Consider the following 20887-nt stretch of genomic DNA (forward strand, 5'->3'; position numbering starts at 1 on the left):
ACGATAAACCTGGGGTTGAAACAAAAAAAAGGAGGATGCACATTGCGAGTTGCGCATGACAGTAACTGCGACGCGCGGCAAACAGAAAAAAAAAAAAAAAAAAAAACGGAAACGTACACTTACCCATGTATGCGTACTCTGCGGTACTCAAAACTCCATGGGGATGTTCTGCCACGCCTGGAAAGATTTTTCATCAAACGTGCATCTCTTGGTATACTTCGCAACTTTCAAAATGCCAATATACGCATATTTGCAATTGGCTATATTGCGAACATTTTCTGTAAATAAAATATAATCATCGGGGGTCACTTCGCTGTACTTCACTTTGTACTTCTCCTTATTTATTTCAACAATTGTGTATAACGTCGTTTTTTCTTTTAACATGTTGACCACATGCTGCATAATCACTTTGGGATCCAAATCGACATCCTCCAAAACGAGTTTTATAATTTTTTTATTATTGTCAATATTTTTAATTGTCTTTAAGTTCTCCAATTTTTCCCTATACGACAGATTAAATCCTCTCAGAGATACCATATTTTCTTTTTCCTCACCATGGTCTGCACTTTGCGTCATGTCCTTTGCAGCATCATTCGTTTTTTCTGCGTTTTCCAAAATGTTTTTCTTCATTTTGGGGGGTATTTGCAGACTTGACTTTTGCGTATGAAGGTAAAATGGGGTCTTCCGGCGATCTCCCTTTCGTTGTTAATTTGAATGCCAAAAAATGGAATATTATTTTTGGTGCACTTTTGTATGTATCAAATTGGGGGAAAAAAAAGACACTTTTGTGAATCTCCTTTGCGCGTTGTGACAATGTTTGGGAGAAGTTGGCCAGCCTTTTTCATTTCACATGGTATTCTCCCCCCAAATGAAGATTCATTTCGTTCTTTTTTTTTTCCCCCCCCTTCTTAACAAACTACATAAAAATTTGGTTTACTAAGGCTCTTCTTTTCCACCACAAGCGTATAATATGCATGCTTAACGTAAACTTCGCCTAAATGGCCGAAATGAGGAAGGCATACAGGGGGGAAAACAAAAAAGGATACTTAAATCCGCATCGTACGAATTTAAATTTGAAAGTTTCTGTCGCCTCCACTTAAAGATGATGAGCTGCTTCAATTGCGTAGTACCTATATGGATAGCTCATTTATATATATATTTTTTTTTCCGTTCATCCTTGTGGGAAATGCCTATTTTTTCTCCCTCTTTTGCTTCAACTTTTTCTGGGAATTTTTTTTTCTCACGCTATTCTGCGGAACGTACATAACAGACGCGTTGTTGCGCTGCAAAAATGGAGATACTTTTGGATGGCCGAAAATATTTCCCTGGGATCCCCCTTTGCTGCAAATAAATATATACGTATAAAAAATAGTGCGCGTTGTGGGAAAAATAGGCATATAATATGTGGTTAAAATGACGAGAAAATTTTTTCAACCATTGCAGCTGCGACAAATGAAGCGGGAGTGGGCTTTTCGTATGCAAACAGTATATACGTGCATTTTCTATACGCATATATGGTATACATATATTTTTTTTTTTTTTTTTTTTTTTGCCTACCACGCCAGTGCATTTTATCAATTATATGCGCGTAGTTGATGCAAACATAAAACGACGCTTTCTTGTCGCTATGGTTTATATGCACTACCCCCAGGTGGGCGGTTGCGGCGGCGATACTTTATTTTTCCATTTTGTGTTGTTGGTGGATTCTCACCGCTTCGCTTTAGCTTCGAGAAACCCCCTCTGAAAAAGAGCTTAAAGTGCATTCAGCCCGCGCAGGGGAAGAGAGCTGCACTTCCTGCTGACGGAAAAAGGATACCAATTTGGTCGGTGAGAAATGGCCGCCTTTAGTAGGCGAGAAAAATGGCCCAAGCGGGAAGGGGAAGTGTTACGTAAGCAATACATATGCGTTGTGCCAACACGACAGGGGTCATGAAAACGTATGCATATAAATATATATGTACATATGTCGCACAGCACAGCTTAAATTGCGCATCCCTCTGCGGCTACGAAAAATAAAAAAATGCAATCGCACAAATTGCAACACGACAAACGTTTGCGAGTTATTTTATTTTTTTTTTTTTAACCACTTTTTAAGAATAAGTAAAAAATTTACGTGACAATTTTTCACCTCCAATTGAACTGTTCCCCTTTGAGTTCAGCGAAATTTACGCAAAAGGTTAAGCACAAAAGGCTAAACACCAAAGGAAGGAAGAAAGAAAGCCCGAAGGTGCCGCTTTCATTTAAACTACATTTCACCCCTACGGATTTGCTAAAGAACTCCCTGCTTTAAACCTCCCTTGGCAATCATGGTACGCATTTCCATACCTACGCATATGCCCCACTGACCGCTCGCATTCCCGTTTCTTCGCTGCAACACTGCAACACTGTGACAGAATTGTATGCACGAATGGCTGAGCGCATTTGCACGAAAACTCTTTTGAACCGCAGTGGGCGTAAACATTTTTGAGTAGGCGCCTCGTTTGGCGAAAGCATACGTATGAGTGGGATGCGCTGCATGGCCTTGCGCGGCATGCGGAGAGAAAGCCACTCGTGTATTCACTCACCATTTGCTTACGGAGGAGTAGCGCACCTCTTCTGTTTCGCATTTTTTGTCGTTCAAAGGGGCGAAGGGGCCGAAGTGCATGAAGGGGAACAGGACCCTCCACTTTTTGCCACCCTGTTCGCCCCCGCGAGTGAATATCCACCTGAGAGGATTAGCGAGCAATTACACATGGTTCACCTGCGCATCTATGATTATCCCCTACCACCGCCATCATCACCGCTATCATCATCACCACCACCTGCACACGTGCGCACGTCCCCCCCTCCTTTTACAGGAAGACGCAAACAAACCCAAGAAAAGAACATTCAGAACGTTCCACTACAGAGGTGTGGAGCTCGACAAGCTACTGGACTTGAGCCAAGACGAATTGGTTAAACTTTTCCGAGCCAGGCAGAGAAGAAAGTTCAAAAGAGGAATAAGCAAAAAAGAAAAGTCTCTTTTGAAAAAACTCAGAAAAGCAAAAAAAGAATGTGAGGTTGGAGAGAAGCCAAGAGCCATCCCAACTCACTTGAGGAACATGACGATCATTCCCGAGATGGTTGGCTCCATTGTCGCTGTGCATAATGGCAAACAGTATAACAACGTGGAAATAAAACCAGAAATGATTGGCTACTACTTGGGCGAATTTTCCATTACGTATAAGCACACGAGACATGGAAAGCCCGGTATCGGTGCTACTCACTCGTCCCGTTTCATCCCGCTGAAGTGAGCGCCCTGGCCCAGGGGGAGAAGAACACGCATGTATGCGGCGTTTGGGTATATACATACATACGTGCGTACATATGTACATATATACGCATACGCGTGTGTGCGCACGTGCCTGCGTTGGAGGCACTCCACGCCGCTACAACAGAGGGGCTGGAACTGCAAAGCGACGAACGCGCGCACTGCGTCGGTTAGCGGAATCTGAACAGAGATGGAAAAACCAAGTGAGAACGAACAAACAAACAAACAAACGTGCGTGCGTGAAAAATGCTTCTTCTCTTTCATGTACTAGATCTTTTTTTTTTTTTTTCATTATCAAATTGGTAGAAGCTCCCCAACTTGCATTTTAAACGCAAATCTGTATCGTAAGAATTTAAAAAAAAAAAAGAAAAAAAAAAAAAGAAGTATTCTTCTTCTCCGCTCAAGCGCAACGTAGAGCAGTTCAGCGCAGCTTTTAAGGTGGAAAAATATCGTAGGAGTTCACATATCTTCGATGTTGCCATTTGTAAAAAAAAAGAAAAACTTCCACAAAGAATGTACAAAAAAATGCACACAAATGGGGCGCTACTTTGCGTGCGGCGTGTGTGTCCGCTGCGGCACCCCCATTTGGGGAGATACATTTTACGGGAGTGGCGCACTTGGCGGTGGGCATTTTCCCCATTCGCCGCATACCCACGAATGGTACGATTTGCAAAAAGGCAAACAAAAAAAAAAGAAAAATAAATAAACGAATAAAACCCAAACGTAAGTGTAATCGTAACCCCTGCGCGGGTTCACAGGAAGACCGTCGAAAACGCCTTCCGCTCCACCGAAGGCAATATATCCGCCTCTCTCCTCTTTTTAAAGCTCAAAAAATTCTTTAGCAAGCCAAAAAGAGAACTCTCCATCTGCAAATTGAACTTGCTCGGGTTCGTGTAAAAGGTCTGCGGCTTCGCAAACGAATCGCTGCCGAAGCTGTAGTGATACACATTCGAGTACTGCTTCAAATTCTCGCACAAATGGTTGTTCAGCAAAATTATTTCGTAAAATATGTGGTTGGCCATGTACAGCTCCTTCTTCTTCAGGTTATTCACGTTTATTTGGTACTTGTTTGGCAGGCACTCCTGCAGGCTGAACAGCTTTTTGGTCGAACTGAGTTGCGGCGTTGCAGCGGTGGTTTGCAGCGGGGTGATGTCCTTCTCCGTTAGGGGCAGTTCCGCACACAGGGGGGTGTCTTGCCCGTTGGGTGCCGCGATTTGGTGGTCATCTGGGTTCTTCCCCTCTTCATTGTCATCTTCACTGCCATCGACACTCCCATCCGCATTGCCACCTCCACCGCGCAACGCTTTACTGTTGCCCCCCAACATTTGGACGATTTTTTTTTTCTCAAAATTTTTGCCCAAATCTTCGTAGCAAAATAAGTCCTTCTTAATTTCTAGGTTCAAAAAAACGGAGGCGGAAAGGGACATGGCGTCTTTTAACTCGCTCTGGAAGTAACTCATCGAGTCGTACACCACGCTGAGGATGTTAATAGACACGTTGTAGGAGGTCAGGCAGGCTACTCGCAGAAGCTTCTTCAAAAAGGATATGACGTAGTGCAGTGGGATCATTTGGTTTTTTATAGATGCGTGGATTATCTTTAAGAAGCTCGTGTCTGCGTAGTAGAAGCTCGCTGGCGTTATCAGCTCGAACAGCCTCTTGTAGTAGTCCGTGTACATGTTATCGTTCAACTTGTTCGCCCCTTCCTCTGGGCGGTTTTGTTGGGGGGTAGTTCCCTGTTCGCTTGGCTCTTCACCTTTTCCGTTTTCTTCGCCCTCTACATCGCTTCCTCCCTGCTCGCTTCCTCCCTGCTCGCTTCGCCCCTCCTCGCTTCTCCCCACATCGCTTCTTCCCTCTCCACTAAACCTGTCGGTGCCCTCCAATTTCGCCGCTTCTCCCCCCCCCTGCAGCAAATCCCCAACGTTCAGCTCCGTCAGGATGTGAAACATGCCTGGAAGCGCAGCCAGCGATGTGTACAACCCCGGGGAGGAGTAAAAGGAGTAGTTAAAAAAATCGATAAGGTAAAACGGATTGTTCGTGTATGGAAATACAAACAGCGGAATTGAGTGCAACAGCTGGAGAACCATCGAATGGCTGTGGTTAAAGGAGGTTATAAAGTAAAACCAACAGCTTGCATACAATCTGGCGTAAATCCGTTTATCTACATTTTCACTTATAAATAAATTTTGCTTTCTATTTTTCAATTTCACTTTTATTTTTTTCTTCCTCTTTGGACTAATGATATAGTCTTCCACCTGATCGACGTCAAAATCTTCGTCACTGAAATTTGCATGATGCATTAGGTTAGCGTTCCGTAGAAAGTTGCCACCATGTGCAGTGTCGCTTTCACCCGTACTGCTGTCCCCCTCGGGGGAAGACGCACCGTCTGATTCTTCTCCAGAAGAATGTACAATGCTGTCATCTGTATCGCAGTCATGAAACGTTTTCTTCATTTCGGCCTTGTCGTATGGCATTTTCTCCTCCTCCTTCCTTCGGGAGATGCGTCTCCTCTTCCTTTTCGCGAATCCCTTCAACTCCTCGTCATATAGGTTGAAGAACAATTCGTCAATTCTGCCCCTCTTCAGGTAATCTTTCCTCCTAATGTGGGTGTCTTTAATTTTCTTTTCCGGTTTGATGGAGTTAATTAAAATGCTGAATATGAGGAGGTTTGTGTTGGGGTTGTCCCTCAGCATGTCTTTATCTCCTCGTGATGCTTTATCTTCCGGGGCGCATTCTCCATTGCGTCCCCCCTGGCTGCCCGCACCCCCCTCTCCGTAGAACTTCTCATCCCGCAGGCCCTTCCTCAAAATGCAAAACGATTTCAAGATGGACAAAAAGAAATAGTTCAAATCGTAGTAAAAGCACAGGTACACTTTGCAAATATATTTTATCGTGCTGATGCTAATTTGGTCAATTTTCAACAGCTCGAAGATTATTTTTCTAAAGAGTTTAATGGGAAAGGCTTTCTTCAAACTGCTCTGCACTTCCTTTTCGCTAGCTATTTTGTCATATATTTTGGCCTCAAATTGGAGACTACCAAACAGAAGGGACAAACTCTTCGTTACGAGAACTTCATCACTATGGCTAAGCAACTCAAAGAGCATATTTAAAAATTTACCATAACACTCGTTCAGCCAGTGCTCATACTTTGTGTATTCCTTCTTCTCCCCCTCCAGTATAATCAAATCATTTTTGAAGATCCTTCTCAAACTCGCGTTGTCCTCTTCGTCACCACTGCAGCGCGTCTCCTCAATTGAGCCATACAGCAGCTTCCTCTTCATCCGTTCATTGTACAGCAGGAGGAACAACTTGGTCAGGCTGGTCAGAATGGCCTTCTTGCTCTTGGCACTTTGTAGCGCGGTGAACAAGGCGCAAATGTCACTTGCGGCAGATGCGCTCGGGTTATTCTCCGCGGCGGCTTTTCTCATTTTGCGCACTTTTTGCGGACTTTTTTTTTCAGCCTTTTTGCAGACCCTAAAGAGGCATTATACGCTACGTATAACGTGGAAAAAAAAATCTCAAACAGAATGCCAAAAGAGGGAACTTCCAAACGAATAAATGATTAACAAAATGGAAAAAAAAAAAAATAAAAATTTGTATTTCCTTTTAGCGTATTTTTTTTACGCAAATGGGTGACACTGCAGTATATATCTGCATCCCCAACTACCCCAATAATTGACGGCGCCGTGCGGCCAATTTTTCCCAGCGTCACATGCAGATTTGCATGTTATGCGGCGCGCTCTCCCCATATACGCAGATGAATGGTGACTATCAGATGAACGCTGGTTGGTGAAAAGTGCCACCTCGGGGTAGGCTTGCTACGCTGTGCCCAGGCGTGGGAGATGGGAAAATGCCCGCAGGGAAGGAAAAAAAAAAAAAAAAAAAAATACATACATGAATACATGCATACTTACGTACGTATTTACGTTGTTCATGCTTTACATATATAGCATGGCGAATTAGCCATACTGCTGTGCCTCCTACGAGCAGCTTTTTTTTTTTCCCCTTTTGGTGAAGCAAAATGGTCTCTGCTTTAAAAGCGCCTCGCCAGTGTAACAAATTCACGTTCCCGAGATGGGAATCGGTGAAGAGGAGAAAATTGGTTGATTAGGTGATACCCCAACGGGGGGAAACTCCCTGTTGGTCGGCCTTCCCAAAAGGTGTTCCTTCTCCTTAATGTCCCCGCAAAGCCAACTGCTGCTCCCTCCGTTGTGCCCCCAACAGCGGCTCTCCATTCGCCTAAACCCGTGCCAATGCACCGTAAAACTTCCACCCCCTCCTACCACGTATCATGTGAACGAAACAGATTAAACCCGTTTCAGTGATTAAAATGCGTTTTAAAAAAAAAAAAAAAAATTCGCGCATATGTCCATACAGACGTCACCACCACGGTGGCGCTGCCACCCGCCCCGTACGAGTATCATATGCACATAATTTAAAGTAACACTTGTGAGTTTCGCAAAGGGGTGGAAGCTTGGCTGGATCAATGAGGGGTGGGCGGCAGCGCTAGGGGGAATGGCCCCGGTGGAGCGGCAAACGGGTGGGTGGTTAAAGTATTCTAAAGTATAAATCTTAAATATGGGGCAAATGATGAGCAAAGAAATATGGGGGAGAAATGGAACGAAAAATGGGGGAAATAAAACGGCCCGCCGCCTCCCCGACCAAAGTTCGCGAATTCTTTAACCCCCATTTTAAGAAAAACGGGAGAGCTAACTTTTCGCGCGGGAAGCAAACGCAAAGTGGAGCAAAAGGGGAGACACGAATGTCCCTTTATGTTCTTCGGTAAATATGTAGCCCTCCCCAAGTGGCCTTCTCAAAATAAGGACAACTGGGCATAACGCGCGGCTTGCTACGCCCCGCCGCTACTCCCTTTCGTGGCGTCTGCTCCCCTGTTGACTGCTTGAGTTACACCTTGATCAAGAACTCGCCTTCATCCCCGAGGAGCTTTGTGGGATTTTTCTTCTTCTGCTGCATGCGGTCATGCGAATACCTCAAATCATCCAAACATAATTTAGCATCTAGCTGAGCTAAGTAATCCCCAACGGTCCACATAAAACAAAAGGAAAAAAAAATCAGTACGTAGACAAGGGAGCAGAAAGCTAAGCCTATCTTTTTGTCTTGCACTACGAACTGCAAAAATCTGGAGGCTCTATGAACGGTCACCACGTGGGGGAAATTTAAAATATCAATCAACAGGAAAGTTATTAACATGGTCATAATAATGTTGTTCACAATTAAAAGGATAATTGTAGATCTGATGGAGGTGGCATTTTCAGTGATGATTCCATAGCAGCCAACTGAGCAAATTAAAATTATTACAACTCCGTAAAGCACACACAACACTAACAGGTTGCATGTTTTTTTCTGCTCATACTCTGTGAGCCCAAATACGACCACCAGGAAGGAGTATACCACTGGTATTAGGTACAGAACGAATGCTGCCACTCTGGTGGATACACATTTTGAAGAGCTCATCTTCTGAAGGGGGAAATGGGAATCCGCGGGTGGGGAGCTACGAGGAAGCAGCTATGGGTGAGCAGCTACGAAGAAGCCGCTTCGACTAGGCCGCTTTGCCTGAGCCGCCTCGCCTGAGTGCCCTCGCGCCGGGCGTACAGTTGCAACGGAGCACAAACGGTACGCACGGAACGGGCTGCGCGCTCTGCCGCTCAACGTTGCCGAGGTGGGGCACGCGCGAAGAAGCAAGGCCAGTTAAAAATGCGCTCAGTTGTAGGCATATGCACACGAACATGCTATACACGCTGTACACTCGCTTGCGTCCAACGCGGATGCATTCATGCAACGAGAATAGCAACAGGACAGGCGCGGCAACCCCTCAGCGGTCACGCACAGGCGCAGAAACGTCAAAGCGGCAGTGAACGAACGAGCAAGGGTTGTTCGACCAATTGGTTAATCTGCTAATGTGCTAATGTGCTAGTCTGCTAATCTGCTAATCTGCGAATTCGCTAAATGGGGGAGCTGCTGGGGCTATTTTTTTGTCCACGCTGTGCCTTTAGGCTAATAAAAACGCGCCTCTTTGGTAAGTACAAATGGGAAAAAAAAAAAAAAAAAAAAGACATCAATTTCGCAAAAAAAAAAAAAAAAACTCGTCCCAAAATTTAAATGCACATGCAAATTTATTAGTTACACTGACCAAAAGGTGGGTAATGGCCTTCCACCACGTTCTACTTATTTTCTACTTAAATGGTACCCACACAGCGTCGCGCAGTACACATGTGACCCTAGTTGCATGCTAAGTTGCTGCTTTGTTGTCTTTCCTTTCCCCTTTAATTAATGCACGCAAAATGTAGACTGCACTGTTGTGTTGCCATGGGGAAAAAATGATCGATTAGACTTAAACGCACGCGTGTATACATCACTAGGGGTATGAACAAATGAGTTAATATAAATACGTCCTGAATGCTGCCTTCTGCGGGAACTACTCGCAGAAATGTGAAAAAAAAAAAATAATTCCTATGGACGTGCGTCGGGCACCATTTTTGCCGCTCGTCTACACACAAGTCTGTACTGTCACGCAATTTCACCATGTAGTTACGCAGCATGCATCGATGCAATGATTTGGGAAGCGCGCAAGTGGCACGTGACTCATTTTTACGTTTTCTTTTTCTTTTTCTTTTTTTTTTAAACCGCAACAGTTGTGGGTGTTCCTCCCCTCAACCGTTGCAATTGCCCCACCCCCTGTTGTTTCCTCACTCCTCGCATACCTATGTGCCAAGCTTCCAAGATCTCCGGTTCAAGTGTCTGCAAGTGTTTGCTCATTCCTGGGGGGAAGAAACACACGAGTATGTACATACTAAGCATATATACACATATACATACATACGCTCGTGCGCACACTTATGTGCCATTAAACTGCGCCCTGTTCAGGCAAAACATTTCGTAGGTCTTCACAAAACAACGCTTTAAAAAAAAAAAAGAAAAGTTGCCACTTGGCAGATTTGCGCAGATTTTTAATGTACAATTTGTAAAACACCAGATCTGTATATGAATCGTTCGGCCAATAGGAAAATATAAAAAAAAAAAAAAAAACATGTGAACAATTTTTCGAGATAAAAATGTAGACATTTTCGCCTATTGAAAGACTTTTTTTTTTGGATTATTTTTGGCCCACTGGGTGGCGTATCATTTTTTGCACAGTCATTTCGCGATTTTCGTGGCGTTCAAGTTTTCTTTTTTTCCTTTTAACGAAAGCGCAAAGTAACGTGCGCATAAAGTGCACCGTACTTCGCCCTGCCAGAAACGTGGGGGGCGAGTATTTTCCCACGAGGAAAGCGCGCCAATACAAAGCGCACGCATACACATACATGAATACTATGCGTGCTGGTTAGGGGAATTCATTTTCACCGGTCATCTCAGCACAAGGGGAGGTGATTAATTTTCCGCCTCTCTTCGAATGGACGCGGTTGCGCGTTAATACGGTTTCACATTAATACGGTTGTGCAAATGTGTAGGAGAAAAAAAAAAAAAAAAAAAAACGCTAAGTGGGGGAAGGCGAGGGCCGCTACTGGGAGGAAAGACAACGAAAGGGAAACTTCAAAATAGGTTATCAAAAAGGGGGAGGGTCTGCATGCACTAATTAAAAATATGCCCAGCGAATGCTCAAGTTATGTGCGGACGGATCACATTTAATATACCATCGCCTGAACAGTGAACCCTCCATCATCGCTCTCCATTCCAGGGGTGCCTTTCCCCCTTTGGTCTGGAAAAACAAACCCAAGCAGAGGGATTAACTTTTTATTTACGCACAAAAAAAGGGAAATGGCCATAATGCTCGGGGTATTTCGCGACCGCCCCGTTAATGGATGCAGCACGTGCAGGAACGTATAAACGCGCATAAATAAACATATGCACTTATGAAGGCGCATAAACTAGCCTAATCGCAGAGAAGCGCTCACAAAGGAGCATACCCTCATGCGGGTCGCGATGGGAAACCCAAAACAATCACATATCGTGCAGCTCATCCTCCTTGTGCGTTTCGATAACGCAATCCGACTTGGGGTAGCAAGTACACAAAAGAACATATTTCTTCTTCAGCTGATCCTCGTCCAGGTAGCTCTGGTCCTCATTGTCCACCTCCCCTTCGACTAACTTCGCAGCACAAGTGGAACAGCTTCCTCCCCTACAGCTGTACGGCAGCTCAACGTTCTGTCTTTCGCTGGCATCTAATATGTACTCATCTTCATCACACTGAATTTTCTTTTCTCCCTCATTCGTTCGCAGGGTGATGTTATAAAACAGTTTATTCCTGTTTGCCGATTTGAAATATCTCCTTTTCCCCCCACCATTGGTGAAGTCATTAGAAGTGTGTCTCGCTTTACCTCCTCTGTCCCCACCTACAGGAAGGCATGACGCTTTTTTACAGCTTACCAGTTTGCTAATAAATCTGGAGCAGGCTCTCTTTTGGGGGGTACATATATTTATTCCTCGAGTTCCATACATATAATTTAGGGGGGTTTTCTTGCTGCTGAATTGGTATGTATTGCTGTGTTCTGTTAAAAGTGTGAGCAGCACGAACAGGATAACTGCAATCATGTTTTTCTCTTCTCGCCGTGCATAGGATGTGTGATCGTGGGTGTACATGTGCAGATGGGCCGATTGGCAGGGGTACAGACGCGCAGCATGTGTGTGGCGGATGTGAATACCTTTCGCTTCGCACTCCTGGACGGTGTGTACGCCTCATTTGGCAGCTTCTTACGCAAAAGGGCATGCCCCTCACGAATGGAAAGCCGTTCGTGCAAATGTTGTATTTGGAGTTGTGCTCCTCTGAATAAGCATATACACATAAAAATGGCAATACTTCCATGCTTCAGTTTAGCGTACCACGCTCGCACTGTGCTTTCGCTTCACCCTGGCTCTCTTTCCTCAATTCGTCACGCGGGCCAGGCCTTCATTTTGCTCAAGAAACTGGTTACTATATAATGCTTCGCGAAATGGAAAAAAACTGCTCATATAGCGTTCCTTTCTCTGCGAAAATGTTTGCAATTTTTTTGTACAAAAGGGTCAAATGGCATTTTTCTTCTGCTTCTTTTTGAGGAAATGTAGAAATTTGGTTTGTTCACATTTGGGGGTGGGAGCGAGAGAGGGGAGGATTACCTAGCTGTATCTAATTTATTCCATTTTGTTTATTTTTTTTTTCTTCTCTTTTCCGCATATCAAATTAGCGCGTGGCTAAAAAGGCCAACTTGTGCAAGATCCCTTCTGCGGGGGAGGCGTTGAAGGACACATTCTGTGGAGTGATCGTTACGCGACCGCCTACATGTGCGCATGTACGTACGCACATGCTAGTGGAACCCCCGTTCGTGCGCATGCGTCGTTAAACAGCTCTTCGTACGCGTGTGCACAAGGTTGGAAAAGGGATTCTAAAAATGGCGGGAAATGCGGCGGGAAGTGAAGAAGCGCGCGGGCGGGCAGCGGAGAATTAAAAAAAGGAAGAAAAAAAAAGAAGCGCACGGGCGAACAAACGAACGAGCGAAAGAAGCTTACAACACGTATGCGCAACGCACCACTGACGAACACACGCAGCTAAAAGGACGCACAACTACGAATGTGCAACCCTGGGCAGGCCAAGGTGTCGTACATGCTCTGCAGTCGTTGTTATACGAAACGTGGACCCATTCTGCACATCCACTTTTTTTTTTTTTGCTCTTTCCCCCCTTACGCTGATCACATATACTTTCAACACCCGACCCGCTTTGCAGAACCGACGAGGGAAAATGCTACACCCAAGCAACGCACTGTTAACCGCTTTGTTATTTGTCACCACCCGAATGACTAATGTCGAAAGTGTTAAGAAGAAACCATTGCCTTACGTAAAAAACTATAACCTCTGCGACCGCTCAGTTAGGGGGATTCCAAGTAGACACACAAAGGGTACCATCCGTGCGTCAACAAATCCAATTACGACTGCCCCAAATGAGGACAAGAGTGATGTGTACACCCCTCCGATTAGCAGCGGGAATAAAGTGAACTACCCAACTCTGGAAAATAACACCTATGAAGAAGCCCTAAAAATAATCTGCGACAAATTGGAGACACTAAAAGGAGAAAACAGGGACAATGTAGAACACATCAACACATTCTCTGGGTTCTTAAAAAACTACTTTGATGAAATGAAAAGGCATAAAACTTGCCCTCCACAAATATTTTTAGAAAACTTCTTACAGTACATAGAATCTTTTAAAAAGTATAGGTACTATACCTTCCCAAATGTGCACAGATATGATGAGGCCCTACACGAATGGTCTTTACAATTCTGGTCCCAATTGATAGACAAAGAAAACTCTAAATTTAGGGGCACTGAACACATTGACAAGATGAAAAAATGGGTAGAACAAGGACACAACATAATCATATTCAGTAATCACCATATAGAAGCTGATGCAAATATAATTAAATATTTTTTTGATATTCATAACGGGAGTAATATTTCCCGAAAAATTATTTTTATTGGGGGTCATAAAATAAGGGCAGATCCTTTATCGAGGCCATTTAGCGTTTCAGCTAACCTGCTCTGCATTTACTCCAAAAAATATATTGAGAACCCTCCACATCTGAGAGAAGAAAAAATCCTGTTCAACCATAAATCTTTGAACGCTTTGAAAAACTTATTAACAGAGGGGAGAAATATCATTTGGCTAGCTCCCAGTGGGGGCAGAGATAGGAAAGACCCGCACGGGAACATCAAAATTTCTCCCTTTGATCCAAAAATTATACAAACTTTCTACATCTTTGCAAAACGGGCAAAAATAAAAACGCATTTCTTAGGACTCGCGCTGAACACGTACAATATATGTCCCCCTCCCAACACGGTCGATGTTGACGAAATTGAAAAGCAGCGGTCGTGTGCGTACTCCCCCGTGGGGGTCAATTTAGGCGAAGACATTTTTGATGTGTACCCCACCATGGACGAAAAAGAGTTAACGGAGAGGTTGTACACCTATGTGAGTCGGCTGTATGGTGAAATATGCTGATTGGCCGCTCTCGTGGAGGTGGAAATGGACATGGAAATGGACATGGAAATGGACGTGAACATGGAAATGAAAATGTCCTCTCCCACCCGGGGAGCCACGGTAAATTGTAACCTTTACACAAAACACGCCCATAAGTCACACCCGACGGGGCATTTTCGTCTTCCTCTCGCGTACAGGCGCCTCCTCGTTGAACTCGCCCAATTACTCTCCCATCTTTGCGTCAAAATTGTCTTTTATTTGGACTCTCCTCCCTTCACGTTTTTTCTTCGATTCACACGCATTTTTTATTTATCACACTTTTTTATTTTATACCATAACTCTGTCGTGACGTTACGGGGGGGAGGGAAAGCATACGACAGATGGACAGGCTTCACAGGTCATTAAGTGCATGTTGCGTTCGTGCAGCAGAGTTAATCTCTTACCCCCAATATGTGTAATTTGCACCCATTTGTGAACATGCGCAGGGGTACATACGTCCATAATTACTTATGTCATTATGAATATGCGAATTTAGAAAGTTTGATTTCCCTTGTTCTTGCCCTCCAAATGGCATATATTAAAAAACGGAAACAAAAAAAAAAAAAAAAAAAAAAACACAGACGTATGGCACACGCGCAGTTTAAATATGACATTTTTGAACATTTTTCGAAAAATTAACCCCCCCTTCTGATCATTTTATGATGTTGTAAAATTTGCTCACAAACTGTTTGTTTAATGTTTGCCTATTTAAAAAAAAATGAGGCACGTAGAAGGTTGTCTTTTTCGCTTTTTTTTTTTTTTCTGTTCTTCCATGTATAGGACTTAATTCGTTAGTGATATGCACAGGTCAGAAGTTTTTTTTTTTTTTTTTTTTTTTTTTTTTCCAGCTAGCCAAAAATTCCATTTGACCCCTGCAAGTATCACATCACACGCACAGATCAGTGACTTTTATTTTCATTTTTAGTGTTTTTATTTTTCTCTCTTTTTGTTTCAAAATTGTACAAAAATGTGGCACAAAAAGGGATAAAAAAAAAATGTCTACTAAAAAGGTTTCAAAGTTTTGAAAAAAAGGAGAAACAACTTTTTTTTTTTTTTGTTAACGCATGTTGTGTTGTAAGCTCTCTTTTGTGGCAGGGAGGCCAACAGCGCGCGCGTTTATTTTGTTTACGCGTCCGGTGGGGTGGAGAATTAGCCTCGTTGCCATTTTGTAAAACGGGCATTTGCACGTACGTGTATATATATATATATGTATATGTACATATATATACTTGTACATGTGCACACTTTCTCGTTCCACTTCCACGTTCCACTTCCTCGTTACGCGTAGATGCTAAAATACGGCGCCTCCTCCTGTCTCATGCACTACACCTGCGGCCTGCAAAAATAAGGGGAGAAAAAGAAACGAATGAGGCGCCCAAACACAAGTAGCTGCATTATTTACGATCAACAGTGTACCAACCTGTGTTGCACTATGTCCATCATATTTCGTACCATTGCGTAAAGATGTGTGCTTCTAATCGCATGTCCTTAGCATGATGTGCTTATTTGTTTGTGGCCATTTCTCGTACAACTCTGTAGAATAACTTATTCTGCTTTCATTGAGGCATTTTGCAAAATAACATTTACACGGGATCACCCCTTTACACTTTAATTTGTTTTTTGTCTTTTTATTGACACCACTTCGACGTTGGCAGCACAGCCATTTATATTTTCAACGCGTAAGTCATCACAACTGTACGTGCTGTCCCTTTTCCTTTTTCTTCGTTCACGAATGAGTTTAAAAGGGGCGACAATCGCTGCTACGACGTACAACACGCGAAACGCATAAGAGTGGCTACCCCTGCGTGGATACACTTGTGTGCACACGCGGAGGTATATATACCCATTCGGTGAACACTTTATGCACTTGAGCGAAATGCACACGGAGCAGTCATACGGGATGAAGGGCCAGCTGGACGGAAGGGGCACCAAGTCTTTCGGCGGCGAAGCCAAGAAGCTTAACACCAAGGGAACCAATAAAAATGCAGATGCGCATTTCAATGCGTCAAACGGGGGCCCAAATGACGAAGTGGTTAAAGTTTTCCCATTAGGGGAAGGCACACCTCACGGTGAAATGGAAAAGGGTAGGGATCAGGCCAGCTCATCCATACACAATGACCATTTTGTGGACATGCTGCAACACCCCGAATGGGATGTAATGTACACACGCAGCAAAACGGAAAATAACTACTACAAAAAAAATGTCTTAAACAATGACGAGTCAGTGCTCACGAAGAAAAAGTCGCTTCCTCTTTCGTTTAGCCACAAATCAAATTACGTAAACAAGGGAAAAAATGGGAAGGTCAATGAGGCCAGTTTTATGCGTATAAACAGGGGGGGTAGCAAGACATTGCAACGTGGGGGAAGTGAAAGTATGTATAAATGTTTCCCTTTAGGGGACTCAAAAAAGGGGAAAAGCGAGACCGAGGGTCACGTAGGTGTGTTCACAGCGAAAGGTTGGCCAAATGGGCGAGACGAACCAAGCTGGCATGGTGACACAGACGAGTTCGATGAACTAAACGAGAAGGGCGATCAGAATGAGCAAGACGACGAAAGCGAGCAGGCCGCACAAAACTTTCAAAACGCACAACCTGATCTTGCGGTAAAAAAAGAAGAAAGCGCAACAAATGATCGTGTGGCAGAAAAAAAAAAGTGCACACAGGAGAGGCAACTGCATGGCCACGACTTGAAAAAAAAAAAAAAAAAAAGTGAACAAGTCTCGAGTGGGGTGAGCAAATTTTGCACAGGAAAGGAGTTGAACGCAGGAAGCGCAAGGGGGAGGGAAGCGGGAAAACAAAAAGAACAAAAAGGACAAAAGGTACAAAAAGGACAAACGGAACAAAACGAACAAAACGAACAAAACGCCGTAAAAAAATTCGCGCCAGCGAACATAAACGATGAATTGAGTGTACTAGAATTGAGAAAGGAGAAAAATCGCGAAATTAAAACAAAATTTGAAAAAATCTCCCTAAACTCACAAGGGAAAAACCATACATTTGGAAAGCTAAGCGGTAAGCAGAAATATTTTAACCCCCCGGGGGAGAAGAAATATTCAGATGGCTCACAAAAGGAGTCTTCTGAGGAACAAATTATGATTCAAAAAATCTTCATACAACAAAGTGACACAGACGATATCGTTCAGAAAAAGGTGAATTCCATAGAGCACATTTTGGAGGAAACCGAAAGGAAAAATATGAATAATTCACTTAAAAGGATTAGTAGCTTCAAAACGGGGAAAGAGAGAGAAATTGAAAATGCCACCACGGGTCAGAGTGTCGGGGGAGCAACCATTGAGGGGCAACAACTGCGCATGCAACAATTTGGGACGACTTCCTTCAGTACATTCAGCTCGTTGGAAGAACAACCGGGGGAAGAGCCAGACATAGGAAGTGCGAATAAGGTTGGCCTTCTCAGAAAAAACAGAAACAAGCAAAGTAGCGGTGTGCTTTACGACCACATGGAGGAGAAGAAGGATGGAGAGAATACCCCCATTTCGCGTGCAATCGCAGATGAAGCCCAAAAAGAGGTGAAAAAAAAAATTAACAAAATGGAAAGTTACCACACCCAGTCGAGCGAACATTGCCATGCCGACCATGTAGAAGGTATTAACAAATCGGGAGGAACGTCCTCCGACTCGTCAGACGAATTAGCAGATATAAAAATATACGACGACTCCGAAATGGAGGAAGCCAAGGAGAGCGAATTGGAGCCCTTCTGGCTTAACAGAGAAGTATCATCTCTTCTGAATAAATCGAAGCTCTATTCTGCTAAATATTCAGACCAGTTCCATTCGAGCGCGGCTGGGCTGAGCGGTGGAAATTACATCAATGGGTCGCCACTCCCAACAAGCGAAGAATATTCACCAGGAGGAACAACGAGGCGGAAAATAATTTCACCCAAAATGAAAAGGTACGAAAGTGATATCATCTCTCCTGTAAAAGTGAAGGCAATCAATTTTGAGAAGCGAAACACGGCCGATAACATAGGGATGAAGGAAAGGTTCTTTATCTTGGAAGAGCATGACGAAGGGGGGACGTCTAGGACGTCTAACCAGAGAGAAAAGGAAGGTGCTCCGATTGGAAAGTACACTCTTAGGAGAAACGGAACTATGAACGATATAGAAAAGAAAGAGAGCATGGAAGACATGGGTAAAAAGGTAGATGCCATAAAAAAGAAGCTAGCCCTCATTAATGACACCGACGTGGATCGCATCCACTTTGAACATTTCGATATGTACCAAATCGATTTTGATAAATTGGGGCTCAAGGTGGACAACTTGGAAAAGGAGGAAAAGTACATTTTGATGCTCTACATGTCGGAAAAAAAATTGGAGTACCTCCGGGGCGAAAGAGGGGCACACAAAATGGTGCACGTCAGTTCGAAGGCAGTTCCATCGAATTGTGGCAAAAGGGTGGACGATGAGAAGTCAGCACCGGTGAGGAAGTCACCGAGTGGGGTTAGAAGCGGTGTAAGTATGGGAAGCGGTGGAAGCGCCGGAAGTGAGTGTGGGTTTCTCCAGCTGGGGCTCTTCGTCGAGCTGTACCACAGGCTGGCCAAGCAGCAGAGCGTGGCGTCGAAGGGGGGGGACAAGAAGCAGCCGAGCCAGCCCAGCCACCCCCCTGCCCACAACGAGAAGGTCCTCCTAAAAAAGGTGCTAGCAAATTTCATACACCTATTTCTCGAAGATGAGTGCCTCGACAAGCTGGTAAAAAACTACGAAGATATGAAGCAAGCCAGGGGGAAGGAAGACGTCGAACGGGAAAATTCGAAGTGTTTACACTTCATCTGTAGTAGCCTGTTGCAGGACATTTCTAGCTGCCATTCGTGTGGAGAGGGAAACCCCCTGGAGGCAAACACCTCCGAAGTGTTTTACAAAATAGCAAAAGAAATAGGAAGCAAATTTCTATGCAACGATAAAGTAATGGGGAAAATCAAGCAGGTGCAAATTATTAATAACATGCTAAGAGAGGAAGTTAAAACCTACTCCATCAAAGTTGCATGCATGGATAAATTTTTAGACATAGAACCGCACTTCATTGAGGAAGCTGAGAAAGTGGTGCTTGGAAAAGACATCGGGTTCTTCCAAATGAATACGCTAAATAGGAACTATTCTTACAACTATCATACCCATGAAAGGAAAATAAAGGTGCTGCAGCAAAATAGCAACCCCCTTTGGAATTTTTTTTATGGCTATTTTAACGACATTTACAATTGGTATAGTGAAAGGACTGAAGGGGATTTTGCACCCCAGGGGCAGGTAGAAAATGCAGAACTGAATAAAGACATGACTTCTTCCAAAAGGGTCTCCAGGAATTTTATCAAATATAAGGGTGAGTCTACCAGGGTGGAGGAGGATCCTCTCGGAAAGGATCACAAAGGGGTGGATGCTGAGCAGGTGCCTCCCCATCATAATGGAACAGATCCCACTTCGAATAAAATGGTACCCCCTCCTCCAATAGAGGGGAAGAGTGATACAGAAAGGAATCAATCACATCCGGGGAGCACTTCCCCACATGTAGTGGAAGACGAACAAACCGAGCAGCAGAAGGATCTAAACGAAAACAAGACAGATGCTGAAATGGAATCATTTAACATTATCCAAAAGAAGAAGTATCTAGCCAATGTAAACTCAGTGGAAGGAACAATTCTGAGCAATTCCACCAAAATTGGAGAATGCCCTCTAGAAAGTAACTCCTCAAGTGTTGATAATTTAATTTCTGCGGATTATAACAACTTAGGAAATAGCAGGGGCATTGATGATTTGGACCCTCTCGAGGGGGACCTCCTCCACGTTGTAGAGAATGGTGCGGCACCGGGTGGAGAGAGTGTAGATGACGCTTGGGGGAGTCATTTGGCTGATAGAATGGGTGCTAATCCCCCCGTGGAGCCCCAAACGGAGCCAATTCCAAGTGAGCATAAAAAGAAGCAGAAGGGGGTCCAAAAAGAGGACGCCCAAGAAGCGCACCTTGTGTCGTTTCAGTACAAAGGGTCCTTACCAAAGGGGGAAATAAACCAAGTGAGCAAAATGGGTAGAGATAAAAACATAAATATAATAGGGTGTTATCTCTCCGCAGCAAACGACGAACATTTGATTGCTGTTCAAATGAAGAATGAGAAAATTGAAAATGTCCCCGGCGCGCATTTCCTAGTGGAACGGTGTAATAAGTACAATAAGGAAGTTAACAACTCCTTCGTCCACATTTTAAATTCGAGGACAAAGCGGTACCTCGCTGTAGATCTCCAAAACGGGAAGTTCCTCTTTACGAGCAAATACGACGACGCTTTCTTTACAGACGAGCGTAATGTGGAGCACCGGGTCTGCACCTACTTCCAGCTGCAGTCCGTATCTGACCTGATGAAGAGCGTCATCGTCGAGGACCTGGTGGAGAGCTTGGCCGACGTGGTTAGCAGCGGTTGGCAGGGTTAGCGGCGGTTACTGCGCGTTAACTGGCGCGATCGCACCTGTATGTATACCTGTGCATGCGCGAACCAGTCCCCGTTATCTTTCGTTTTCGCCTTTTTGCCCTCATTCGGTGCAACACGTTTGTGCTTACCCTTTTGGTTCTTTCCGCAACTTGTGCGTTTTTGGTACCTC

General features: G+C 44.1%; 7 protein-coding genes across 7 annotated transcripts, besides 4 other annotated features; 3 read left to right on the top strand and 4 right to left on the bottom strand.

The window, feature by feature from the left end:
- Nucleotides 1–147: 147 nt before the first annotated feature.
- Nucleotides 148–630, bottom strand: PVX_122705 (hypothetical protein, conserved; the record flags this gene model as incomplete). Its single annotated transcript, XM_001617054.1, has 1 exon — nucleotides 148–630. One exon carries the CDS (start codon nucleotides 628–630, stop codon nucleotides 148–150), a length of 483 nt encoding a protein of 160 aa, XP_001617104.1.
- A 1340-nt stretch (nucleotides 631–1970) lies between these two features.
- Nucleotides 1971–3645, top strand: PVX_122710 (40S ribosomal protein S15, putative). Its single transcript, XM_001617055.1, has 2 exons — nucleotides 1971–2309; nucleotides 2838–3645. Exons 1-2 carry the CDS (start codon nucleotides 2307–2309, stop codon nucleotides 3270–3272), a joined length of 438 nt encoding a protein of 145 aa, XP_001617105.1. The 5' UTR covers nucleotides 1971–2306; the 3' UTR covers nucleotides 3273–3645.
- A 396-nt stretch (nucleotides 3646–4041) lies between these two features.
- On the bottom strand, nucleotides 4042–6714 carry PVX_122715 (hypothetical protein, conserved; the record flags this gene model as incomplete). Its single annotated transcript, XM_001617056.1, has 1 exon — nucleotides 4042–6714. One exon carries the CDS (start codon nucleotides 6712–6714, stop codon nucleotides 4042–4044), a length of 2673 nt encoding a protein of 890 aa, XP_001617106.1.
- Nucleotides 5521–5542: a microsatellite.
- A 1477-nt stretch (nucleotides 6715–8191) lies between the features above and the next one.
- On the bottom strand, nucleotides 8192–8761 carry PVX_122720 (hypothetical protein, conserved; the record flags this gene model as incomplete). The annotated part of the gene is made up of 1 exon (XM_001617057.1): nucleotides 8192–8761. One exon carries the CDS (start codon nucleotides 8759–8761, stop codon nucleotides 8192–8194), a length of 570 nt encoding a protein of 189 aa, XP_001617107.1.
- A 2484-nt stretch (nucleotides 8762–11245) lies between these two features.
- Nucleotides 11246–12453, bottom strand: PVX_122725 (ferredoxin, putative; the record flags this gene model as incomplete). Its single annotated transcript, XM_001617058.1, has 1 exon — nucleotides 11246–12453. Exon 1 carries the CDS (start codon nucleotides 11882–11884, stop codon nucleotides 11246–11248), a length of 639 nt encoding a protein of 212 aa, XP_001617108.1. The 5' UTR covers nucleotides 11885–12453.
- A 618-nt stretch (nucleotides 12454–13071) lies between these two features.
- On the top strand, nucleotides 13072–14274 carry PVX_122730 (glycerol-3-phosphate acyltransferase, putative; the record flags this gene model as incomplete). The annotated part of the gene is made up of 1 exon (XM_001617059.1): nucleotides 13072–14274. One exon carries the CDS (start codon nucleotides 13072–13074, stop codon nucleotides 14272–14274), a length of 1203 nt encoding a protein of 400 aa, XP_001617109.1.
- A 1894-nt stretch (nucleotides 14275–16168) lies between these two features.
- On the top strand, nucleotides 16169–20719 carry PVX_122735 (hypothetical protein, conserved; the record flags this gene model as incomplete). Its single annotated transcript, XM_001617060.1, has 1 exon — nucleotides 16169–20719. One exon carries the CDS (start codon nucleotides 16169–16171, stop codon nucleotides 20717–20719), a length of 4551 nt encoding a protein of 1516 aa, XP_001617110.1.
- Nucleotides 17396–17449: a microsatellite.
- Nucleotides 18890–18933: a microsatellite.
- Nucleotides 19020–19041: a microsatellite.
- Nucleotides 20720–20887: the final 168 nt, after the last annotated feature.

Source organism: Plasmodium vivax, chromosome 14 (assembly GCF_000002415.2).
Source record: "Plasmodium vivax chromosome 14, whole genome shotgun sequence".
Lineage (NCBI taxonomy): Eukaryota > Apicomplexa > Aconoidasida > Haemosporida > Plasmodiidae > Plasmodium > Plasmodium vivax.